The 11,613-nt window shown below is 38.0% G+C and overlaps 2 protein-coding genes across 2 annotated transcripts; one reads left to right on the plus strand and one right to left on the minus strand.

The window, feature by feature from the left end:
- Positions 1 to 106: 106 nt before the first annotated feature.
- On the minus strand, positions 107 to 4,116 carry LOC129195151 (ras-related protein Rab-19-like). Its single transcript, XM_054800955.1, has 6 exons — positions 3,879 to 4,116; positions 3,748 to 3,805; positions 3,455 to 3,668; positions 1,215 to 1,398; positions 889 to 992; positions 107 to 813 (listed from the first exon to the last, which is right to left on the minus strand). Exons 1-6 carry the CDS (start codon positions 3,883 to 3,885, stop codon positions 625 to 627), a joined length of 756 nt encoding a protein of 251 aa, XP_054656930.1. The 5' UTR covers positions 3,886 to 4,116; the 3' UTR covers positions 107 to 624.
- Positions 4,117 to 4,490: 374 nt separating this feature from the next.
- On the plus strand, positions 4,491 to 9,923 carry LOC129167925 (tetraspanin-8-like). The gene is made up of 9 exons (XM_054752625.1): positions 4,491 to 5,303; positions 5,596 to 5,661; positions 6,832 to 6,945; positions 7,035 to 7,109; positions 7,179 to 7,277; positions 7,355 to 7,441; positions 8,931 to 8,990; positions 9,098 to 9,181; positions 9,266 to 9,923. Exons 1-9 carry the CDS (start codon positions 5,223 to 5,225, stop codon positions 9,368 to 9,370), a joined length of 771 nt encoding a protein of 256 aa, XP_054608600.1. The 5' UTR covers positions 4,491 to 5,222; the 3' UTR covers positions 9,371 to 9,923.
- The last annotated feature ends 1,690 nt before the right edge of the window (positions 9,924 to 11,613 follow it).

Consider the following 11,613-nt stretch of genomic DNA (forward strand, 5'->3'; position numbering starts at 1 on the left):
TTGAAATGAGACGTTAGCTATGATGTGCTTCTTCGGGAAACATGATCAAATAGCAGCACCCAGTGGACTGGAGACCAATGCACATTTCTGAGGCACAGAAAACAATACATCCCAATATATTTTTGGTGAGAAAATAAATGTTTTTAATGCATTGACCTTTGCAGTCGACAACTTTCATGTAATGTTGTGAAACGCTTGTCCCTGAGAGAGTAAACAAATGTATTGCTGGGTCTCAGGAGGTTTCAGGTCTCTACTTGACTTAAAATATTGATAAATAATTACAAGAGAAAAACACTGTTACTTTTAAGTTGTCAAATAATTGGAAATTTATTTATGACTTATCAAGTGAAGCAGAGTATTCACTGAAATCCAAATAAAATGAGCATAACATCATCACGCATACAGTATAACATAGAAATTAGAAATTTAAAAACATTCACTGATCATTTTCTTGTCCACTGGTTCTCCGCTGAGAGAGAAGTCACAGTGTCAAACACTGGTATAAATACAATCTTCTTCGAAAGGAGAATGCAGTGTAAAGTGTCACGAAAACCTCAAGTAGTTAACGTCAGAGTCATAATCACCCCTGTGCGTCCTTACGCCTTGTGTTTCTCCCAAGCACGGTCAGCAGCATGACTTCTTGTCTGCCGCTGTGAATGCGCCCACTGTGCCATTAACCGGACGGGAGTTGGTCCTGAGGAGAAGTCTGGGCCTGCTGCAGCTCTCCAGCTCTCCCTGCTGGACCTGAAGACCGTTACGAGACAGGAGCTCCCTGGCCATCATCATGAAGGCCTCCTCCACGTTCTGACCATCCTGGACACACGCATACAAACACGACCTTTATAGGCGCAATGGTGACAACAGAAATAGTTTTTCCATTGTTTCTACCTTTGCAGATGTTTCCAAGGCAGCCAGTATCCCTCGTTCTTTTGCCCGACTGCAGGCCTCCTCAAACAGAACCTCCCGCTCCTCCTCCAAGTCACATTTGTTACCTTGGGTGAGGAAAAGAGGAACTGAGACATGTGAAAAAAAGTTCAAATCAAAGCTGTTTATGCAATAAGGCATAAAATGTGAAGTTTCCATGGGAACTGTGGGAAGACATTATGCTGCCACACAGCAGAGAAAGGACAGGGAGAGTCGGCAAAGTCGGACAGACCTTAGCACAGCAAATGGAAGTGATAATCAACGTTTGACCCATCCCCCCTTCAACTCACCAATAAGAACCAGGACCACATTGGCCGCCCCGTAGAGCTCCACTTCCTGTATCCAGCCAGCTACTGACTCAAAAGTGGCGCGCTTCGTGATGTCGTAGGTGATCATGGCGCCGTGAGCGCTGCGGTAGTAACTTTGGGTGATGGTTCGGAACCTCTCCTGTCCTGCTGTGTCCCACACTTGCATCTGTTACGCACACATACACTTGTTTAGCAACCACAAAAAAACAACAGTGCTTAATATTAAAGATGTCCTTTAAACATCCCTAGCCTTATGAAAATATTATTCATTTTCAACTTATTTTTATTAAAATATCAATAAGAATGATATGTTTTTCTAACCCTGTAAAAGCCAATGCATAACAGCGTTTTTTTAATTTAAAAAATGTAAAAGACTAAAATAATTCCCATAAAATACATGTCCTTATTATTATTATTAAAAGGGCCTGAGATGGGCTTATGATTGCCACCATCATTGATTTCCATGCTTTGTGATTTTTTTCTAGTGTCATATTTAAAAACAAAACAAAACAAAAAAAAATGCAGGACAACAATCCCTCGTTTATTGCGGTTCATTGGTTAAGTAAACGTCTGTCGCATTCCTTATTCATAAATGGAATATTTTCATAGTTAGAGCACAGAAAACCTGTTTACGACCTTCTAAACACGGGTTTTAACATGATTATCAATCTAGACAAGACACTCTAGACAAGAAATAACACCGCTATAGTCACCTTTAAACTCGTATTACCCAATATAGTAGACATAACAAGGGAAAATAAGCCATATAAGACATAATATAGACTCACACGTTAGCATTGGGACAGTTCCTTCCTTCTTTCTTTACTTTATGTTCTGTACAGTACAGTTCCGCAAATGTTACATCAATGTAACATGACTGACACCTAGCGACCAGTGCAGAATACTACATATCATCTTTGAATGTGTCTTCCGAATGCCTTATATTTGTATTTTAGTTAATTTAGCCGTTTTTATGCTTGAAAATGCTCAATTTAGGAAAAACATATGTAAAATTTGATTGAATGTGCATATTTTTAGACTTATAAAAGGCTGTTTAAGCACAAAACAGGATGATTTATTACTGAATATAATTTTTAAAACCAGTGGTGGTGAAGTGGCAAAATTCGAAGTGAAAAGTGGAGAGGGATTACTGAAAATATATCATTATTTCCCCACTCTCAATGAGCGGCTCTTTCAAAAGGACTTAAGCTTGAAATATACACTTAAAATTTGAAAGACATTATATTTTTTAGCCCTTTAAAAGGCCAGTATGTTAGCATAACGCCATTGTTTTTATTGACAAAAACCCCCCAACAAAACTATGTAAATGTTAACACACACACACCTTTTTTCGTACCCACCATTATCCAACATCAATAGCAACACAGCAAAATAGCAACCTTTGCATAAAACATTCCACGTGAAATTTGGCTGCATGCTTTGAATTGGGAAACGTTGCGCCATCTGGTCGACAAATAAAAAAAATACAAAGCCAGTAGTCTTACCATAAAAATCTTAACCAAAAAGGATGGTTTATGTTAAGACAAATGCTGGCTCAAAATATCATTTTCAGTGGAATCTTTTTGGATGTTAGGAGGAAATGTGTCACTTTTAAATAAAAAAAATGGCCCTCCTCGGTCATATTCGACCGATAATCATTGAACGCAGGCAGAATGGCTTGCGAATACAAAACTGAAAGGCACAAAAAGCCCCGAGGAGATCTGCAGGGGCAAACTATGCTAGCATGGCAACAGCCGCCATAGCAACGCCTGCTGTGTCATCAGCTTCTTCTCCTAATCCTGCTCCAGAGCTGATCATGTCATCCCGATCATTCAGCTTTGTGCAAGACAAGAAACACCTGCATCATTAGAAATGAATATAAAGTATGACGCCAATTTGCAGGAACCAATGACGCTGCAGCTTGCCTTGTGACGTCCGGCGAGGGGAACTTGAAGATCAGGTTCTGGTTTCCAGAGGCCGGTCGGACTCGTTTGGAGTCAAACTGACAGTGACTGAGTTTTTTTCCTCTCAAGAACTCATAATAAAGACATGTTTGCATGATAACCATCAGGGAATTTACTTGTCGTGCTTCCTCAATCTTCACATCCTCGCATTCGGGGACATTTGGATGGCATCTTTTCAATCACGTGATTGGATATGTACCGTATATGGCCCACTATCCACAGGTTGTTTGAAACCAACTACACAATGAGCACACTGACCTTCACTTTCTTCCCCTCTATATCCAGCGTGCGAACGGTGAAATCCACTCCAATGGTGTTCTGCTGCTTCTCGGAGAAAACCCCCGACCTGAAGTTCTGCACCACGCAGGTCTTCCCCACGTTGGAGTCCCCGATTAGAATGATCTTGAACAGGTAGTCGAAGGAGTCATCATGCTCGGGTCCCGGGCTCTGCATTCTGGCCCGGATGCTGACGCTGTTTGTCGTTTTTTGTTGGTTTTTTTTAAAGGCTTTTTTGGGTAAAAGTGCAAGTCAATATGCACAAGCAAATATACCTGACCGCAGGGGGTATTGGAAGGAATGAGTCCGCATGTGTTCCTGTCAAACCAGTTCCTGCATGGAAGACCGTAGAAGGTGTCAAATTGTGCTGTTCAAAGGTTCTTCACATTTTTCTTCTTTTTCCTACTTATCATTCGCCCTTCCGGCCCTCAGGTTGTGACCCTCTTCAAGGACAACATCCTTTCATGTCCCTGCATTGTTGTAGTCCCTGGAAGTCTTGCGTCTTGCGTCCCTAATTCAAATGTACCAAAAAAATAGCCAAAAAAGTTGCTTTTTCTTCAGTAATCCAATTTTTTGTCCAATCCACACATCCCCTTATACCGTCACTCCCCCTTCGCTCTCTCTCCATAGCACCTGTGGAAACAATAGAATCCCGCCCTACCTGTTCTGGAAACATAAATAACCCCACCCCATTTGCAGCTACAGGATTGTGGGAAATGCAGTCCATCCGCGCCAAACCTCAATGACGTTCCTCCGTATTTTAAATAATCACGCGTGGTAAAGCAGTTTAAAATCTTTAGATGTATAAACTAATGAAAATATTCATCTCTTTATGGGCACAAGCAATCATCGGCCACATAAAAAGTGTCATACAGTATTTTAAAATGGATTGAGAAATGAATATATTGCAACGACGGGTGTACAATATTGTGCACTTCTGGGCTGCTGTTCAGAGTGTGGGCTGTAGAGGGCAGTAACGTTTTGCAAGCTGGGTTATAGAGCAAGCTTTTACGAAAAAGTCCGTGGAAGGAGGGAACTAGGAAGTGTTGACAAACTGTCTTTATTGGTGTTGTCTGGTAAACGTCTGACTGATTTACAGCCATTCCGCTGTTGTGTTATTCAGCCGTCATTACAATGTTGTGACTGTGAAAGCAGTTTGTAGCGGTGTAGGAGTGTATCGCGGCATACCGAGGGTTGTTTCTAATAGTCTGACTCTTTCGTGGCGATAAATAAAGTATGCAAAACTTTAGAAACGGCATCAGTACGATGCAGTGTACTCGCACACCACAACCTAGTTCTACCACTGTATATCTCATTTAATAGTAAAATGTGATACATTTTTTTTACAAAGAGAGCAATACTAGCTTAGGTAGAAACACACTGACGTCTGCCTATGTTGACAATTGGCATTCTAAAAGTGAAATATAAGCACGCCAACAATTTTAAATGAAATAATCACTTGTGGCTTCATCTATCTGTGGAAGATGAGGTTGTTCTGTCATGTCCTTTCCCCCTCATTTGTGTTCTTTGTCAACATTTATCGACAGTTAACGTTGTCTCTCGAAGCCAAGAATTCCGAGTGCCCCTGAATGCAGCAAGGTGCTAGCCATCCAGCGCATCGCAGTGACGTCTCACTCGGATGCCGTTACATCCCTAAATATCATCACACACGCGTCATTTTTTGTTGCCTTTCTCATTCTCTCGTGTGTGTTGTTTTTTGTTGTGAAAGCTGGGGGTCTGCGGCGGGAACATGCAGCGGAACGCCGTGGTCGTGGTGGCGGACAAAACGAGCCTAAAGAGGCCCTTTATATTCGCCTGTGCTGTCAATATGGTAGGTGCATTGATGGAGGCAAGTTGTGCAAAGAGGCCTGTAGGCGTCTCTGCCCCGTGCATTGGGGTGCTTTTAGCGTGGCAACACGGCAGTGCAGATAGAATGTAAATCACAGATGACGTCACGGAAATGCTGTCAATGTTAATGGTGTGGTTCACCAGCATCACACATACAATATACTGTATATACATCACATAGTGATTGTTGTGTGACTTTAAAGTGCAGCATGCACACCCTTGTAAAAGTGCTCGTTTTAAAGCAGTGTTTTTTTGTGTCAATTACCTCCTCCAAGGCTTTGTGCTTCTTCATGTTAACCATGACAGCAGCCGGCCATCGGGACCTCCTGCAAGCAGGCCAGGTAGGACTTTCATAAACAACAAAACAAAGAGTTCAAGTCTATGTAGAGCATCTCCCCTGTGTGTGCGTGTGCGTGTGCGTGTGCGTGTGCACATGTCCTTGAGCCAGACAGTGACTTATCTTCACACGGACGCCACTTTACATCTGACCCTCGCCTTTGACCGACTTTACAGCCTTGCTCTTGCAGCCAACCTTGTCTCCTTTAAACGAGAATTACAGCAAAGTAAATAGTTCATTAGTAACAGAAATGTATTATTTTATACTTAACAATGGTTCAGCCACAATGTAGAGTTAATTACATTCAAATCAAACGCTACGGAAAAATCAATGAAAAGGTCAAATTAAAGTGTTGACTCTAAACATGCATAAAAAAACAGCTACAAGAAAAGTGTTGTTTCTAATAGTTCAAATATTAGCCTCAAGTTTATGTTTTCATGGAATATTTTCTAATTATTTTTAAGTTTTAGTAAATATTAGTTAAGTAGACAAAGTATTTGTATTTATTTAATATTGTTTAATTTTTATTTTCAGACTGACTTATTTCTAATAAGATGTATTAGGCTCACATTTTTTATTTATTTAATATTTTCGAATTATTTTTGTTATGTTTTAGTAAGTATTGATAAAGGAGACAAAGTGTTTCTATTTATTTAATATTGCTTAATTGTATTTTTTAAATTGTTTTTTCTTTGTAAGCTTTTGTAGATTAGTGCCAAGTAACTCTTTTTATGTATTATTTTGCTATTATTATTATTTTATTTTATGCAATTATTAAAAAAAAAAAAAGTGGTGGAGAAAGGCAGTGCATCATACCGGGCGTTGTTTGTCACGTTTATGTTTTTATTTCATATTTTCTCATTGTTTTTAAGTTTTAGTAAATATTAATGAAGTAGACAAAGTATATTTATTTAATATTGTTTAATTTTAATCAATTGTTTTCTCATTTTAAGCTTTTCAAATTAAGTAATTATTTTGATTTTAAATTTATTTTTAACAAATAATTTTAACATGTTAATTTTATGTCTTATTTTTATGCAGTCATTTCATTTTTTTTATTTTAAGTATTAGTAATACTCATGCACATGTTTGTGTTATTGGTATTTGTTAGTTATAGTCCTGTAAGTGGATGAAATACAACAAGATGCTCCTCACGTGCGATCTGTGTCTTCAGCTGGTGTCCAACGTGTCCGTGGTGATTTTGTACATCCTGGAGATCGCCTGTCTGCTGCTGTCGCTGCTCGGCGTGTTCGGAGCCTGCAGGGGGAAGAGGTGGTGTTTGATTCTGGTAATTCGCTTCACTGCGTGCGTCGTTAGCGTCGTGCATAACTGGCGTCAAACGCCGTGCCAGAATGAATGTGTTTTTTGTGCATGCAGTTTGCAGCTGGGATGGCGGCAGCCAGTCAAACCATCATAGTGAAAACGGCACTAAGTTACCAGGACATTTATGAGGTATGCCGCTCAGTATGATGTTTAATCATACAACGGGCGTAGACAATTTAACTTAAACCTGCTTTTTAGACAGGTGTGGCGCGAGAGGAGGCAAAGTTGCTGTCCATGATGCCTCTGAGCGCTGCCAGCAAAACTAACAGGACCTTACTTCACAGTATTCAAGCACATGTGAGCACATTTATGCACCTTTAACACATCATACAAATACACGGCGTATCCTCTGAATGTGTGTGTGTGATCTCCAGTTTAAGTGCTGTGGACTCATAGAAGGCTACAAGGACTGGGGCACCTCCATTCCTGCTTCCTGTCATTGTCAATCACCGGGTAAATGCGTGAGTATCCCTTTGGAAGATGTGCAAGCTTGCAAAAAAATCCATTCATAACAATGAAGTATATTATTTTCACATTACATTATTTATTTTTTTTATAAGCAATGACATATGGATTATTTTGTTTTATTTGTATAACTATTTCCAGAATTAAATATGTTTATTTAAAAAGTCTTTTGGTTAAAAAAAAATGTTATGTTACTTGTTTGTTTTTTTTTTAGATCATTTTATCTTTTTTTTAAAAGCATTTCAAAAATGAAATAAAAATATTTACTGTCTTCTTTAATTAAAAAATACAGTAACAAAAGCCAAGTATAATTTTTGAAGTATTTCCCTAATTAAATATGTTTATTTAAAACTTATTTTGTTCAAAAACATTGTATATACAAAAAAACAGAAAATGAATGACCAAGTGTTATTTTTATATTATGCAGTATTATATTACTTGTTTGGTTTTTTTTAAAGATAATTTTATCTATTTTTTAAAAAGCATTTCCAAAATTCCCAAATATTATCTGTTTTTTTCACCATTATTGTATATTATTGTCTTATATCTTATATATTTTTTTAATTAAATATAGTTCCCATAAAAAATAAACACGTGAAAATATTATATTAAATGTCAGATAAGATTTGTTATTTTAAAGCCTTGCCACAATTAAATATGTTTTCTTTTAAAAAGCAGGGAATATATATTATATTTATTTTATAATATATATTTATACATTTATTTATTATAAATGTATTTATTATATACATTTATAAATGCATTTATCATTTTTGTGATAAAAAAAACGTTGCTACTTTCTGATAAATTAATTCAAAACAAAAACCATTAAACACTGAATAAAAACATTAGCTGCCGTATTGTTTTTTTTTATTATTATTTTACATTTCTTAAAGCATTACTATTATTAGGTAAATGAATTTGAATTTAAAAAAAACATTAAAACCGTTGGTAAAAATATTAGCTCCTTTGTTTAAAGAACTCAAAAAACGTAGAAAAAATATCAGATAATTTTGCTTTTTTTAAGCATTGCCATGTTACATCAATTAAAAGCAAAACACCATTAAAAATTAAGTAAAAGCATTAACTGCCTTGTTTAAAAAAAGGAACTCTATTAGATGACATTCTTTTTGCCTGTATTTTAAAAGTGTTTACATGATTAAATAACAAAAAAGGAGCTGCCTTGTTTTTAAAGAGTCTGTGGCATAGAGCTAAACTATTTCGCTTTCAAGTAATTGTTCTAAAAACCTGCCCCAAAGGTACTAAAGTTACCCACAATACTGCATTCCCTTACCATCAGTGTGTATTGACGTTGTATTCATATATTGCAATAATTCAAACTAACATTGGAAGTGGGAAAAAAGTCAAACGCCACACTTGGAGATAGTTCCTGTTTACCTTCTTCTTCGCCGGTTACCATGTTGATTTTATACAACCTGCGCCCTCTGGTGGTGTGACAGCAAATGCTCGTGTTCTCTTCGTCAGATACGACTGCGAGGCAGTGCCACCCTGGGGGCTCCAAAGAACCAGTATGTTTATCAGGAGGTAAAAGCACACTTTTCAAGATGAAAATAAATGAATACGTTAAAATAAATAATGAAATAAAGATGAAGACAGAGTTATTTATTGAATGAAAGCTTGCGACTCCACAGGCATGCCTACATATATATGTATCCGCTCTCAAGCGAGGATTCTCCTTGGCGATGGGTATCAAATTCGGAAGCGGCATATTTTGGGTATGTGCTTTTTTAAAAAAAATATTTTAAAAATGCCGCTAAGATAGCACGTTAATATAAAAGAACTGTCCCATCTCCTCCAAGGCTGTTTTACTGGTGATGAGCCTGAAGCTGATGGTGCAGATGAAGCGCAAGCAGGAGTTCATGGCTCTGCTCCAGTCCAACAGATACGTCCCCGGTGCCTTCTAGTGGTCACCTCAGCATCGCTTCTTTGAATTTGCACATAAACAAACACAATATGCTGTAAGAATAACCATAATAACCTGACTAGCTGCTAGCAAGCGTCATGCTCTTTGAATATAGACATGCATGTAACCCGAATGGCCGATGTATCTGAGCAGGACAGGAGAGGTTCATGCGCATTCAGGCACACGCCTACAAAGTCTGTCGTGTGCAGTCCATTTATTTTGCTGCCACTGTCATCTGTCTCGAAGTGGATTGCAGCATTAGAGTGAACTTCTGCAATGTAACCGACTACTTACAGTATGTATGGATGTAATGCTTACTTAGAACTACAACAACACGGGTTTTAAAGGCTAATGACTGCGAATGTTCCCGTAAAAGCACATGTACTCGCTTTCTATACTTATCACCTGAAATCATGTCTGCACTTAAGCCAGTATTGTATATTGTTCATGCAATTTGTTTTTGTCATACACTGTTTTTTTTAAAGTATGTCAAATCAACATGTAATGTACTATGTCACGTAATGTAAAAATGATTGTAAATAGCAAAAATAAATCATGTCATAATTGTTCCTTTTGTTGCTTTTTTTTTTATTATGAGGGATGTTTCGACTATATTTTTGGTTATAACCAACACAATTATTACAAAATATGAAAAAATACGCATAAAATATATTCAATATACACAAAAGGCTTCTTCCAGAGGACTAGGTTCACTCTTTTGGTGAGTGTTCCCCTGATCTAAATACAATTTACAGTGATGACTGAGGAACTCATGAAGAACTAATTAATGACTAAGGCACATTAATTTAGACTAGTTACTGAGGAACTAATAAGGATCTAATGAGTACAGTAGTTGCCGAGGAACTAAGGCACATACATTTACAGTGATTAGGTTCAGGTAGGTTCGTTCCTCATTAATTTGCTTTAATTTTGTGCACCTTGTTGTAAAATGTTACCGGTACACACAATTACGGTAATTAATGAGGAACGAACCTACCTAACCCTAACCACTACTCATTAGAGCTTCATTAGTTCCCCAGTAACAACTGGAAATGTGCCTTAGCTCCTCAGTAACTACTCCACTCATTAGTTCTTCATTAGTTCCTCAGTAACTACTCTACTCATTAGTTCATTAGTTCCTCAGTAACTACTCTACTCATTAGTTCTTCATTAGTTCCTCAGTAACTACTCTACTCATTAGTTCTTCATTAGTTCCTCAGTAACTACTCTACTCATTAGTTCATTAGTTCCTCAGTAACTACTCTACTCATTAGTTCTTCGTTAGTTCCTCAGTAACTACGCTACTCATTAGTTCCTCATTAGTTCTTCATTAGTTCCTCAGTAACAACTCTACTCATTAGTTCCTCTTTGTTCTTCATTAGTTCCTCAGTAACTAGTCTAAATTGATGTGCCTTAGTCATTAGTTCCTCAGGAACTACTGTATTTTTGTGTACCTTATTGTAAAGTGTGACCAAGAATGAAGTGTTTAATAAGAATATTTCATTCATTGAGATCTAGGATGTGTTATTTTAGTGTTCCCCCAGTGAACCGCAGGGTTGTCCTGTTGAAAAAGCCAGTCATTACCACACAGACGAGGGCCTTCAGTCATGAGGGACGCCCCCCGCAACATCTCCACATGGCCAGCTGCCGTTTGACGACCCTGCACAACCCGAAGCTCCACTGTTCCATTGAAGTATGATGATGGTGCCCCGTCCACTGTGTCGTGTGAAAAACATCTCAGGTGGGATCTCCTTGTCATGCCAGTAATGCTGGAAGCCATCAGGACCGCCTGGGGGGAATAAAACATCCCACCTTTCAATGTCCCATGTTTGGTGCGCTTCTGCAAATTCCAATTGGTCAGTTTTGTGGCGTTGAAGGAGACGATACCTTTGAAGACCTTTTCTTCTTAAAACCCTTCTCTGGCAGGTGCCGCGTGATGGTTATCGGACTGCACTGGGCACCAGCAACAACCTTCATTTGGGCCGAGGATGGTGGCTTTTAAGGACAGCCTATTTGTCTTTATTGCAATAAATTGCTTCTTCAAAACACTTTTTCACTTCCATTTCCTCTTTTTGCATTTCATTTTGAAGCTCTTCTTGGAACCTCCTCAAGAGCAAACAGTCCAAAATGTAAATTCTTGCTGTTTTTCCAACTAGTCTTAAAATTTTGATCAGGAGTGTATTCAAATTACAATGTTATTACACATTAAAAAACCCAAAACCACATTGATAAAATGCTACGCTG

The sequence above is a fragment of the Dunckerocampus dactyliophorus genome, chromosome 15 (assembly GCF_027744805.1).
Source record: "Dunckerocampus dactyliophorus isolate RoL2022-P2 chromosome 15, RoL_Ddac_1.1, whole genome shotgun sequence".
Lineage (NCBI taxonomy): Eukaryota > Metazoa > Chordata > Actinopteri > Syngnathiformes > Syngnathidae > Dunckerocampus > Dunckerocampus dactyliophorus.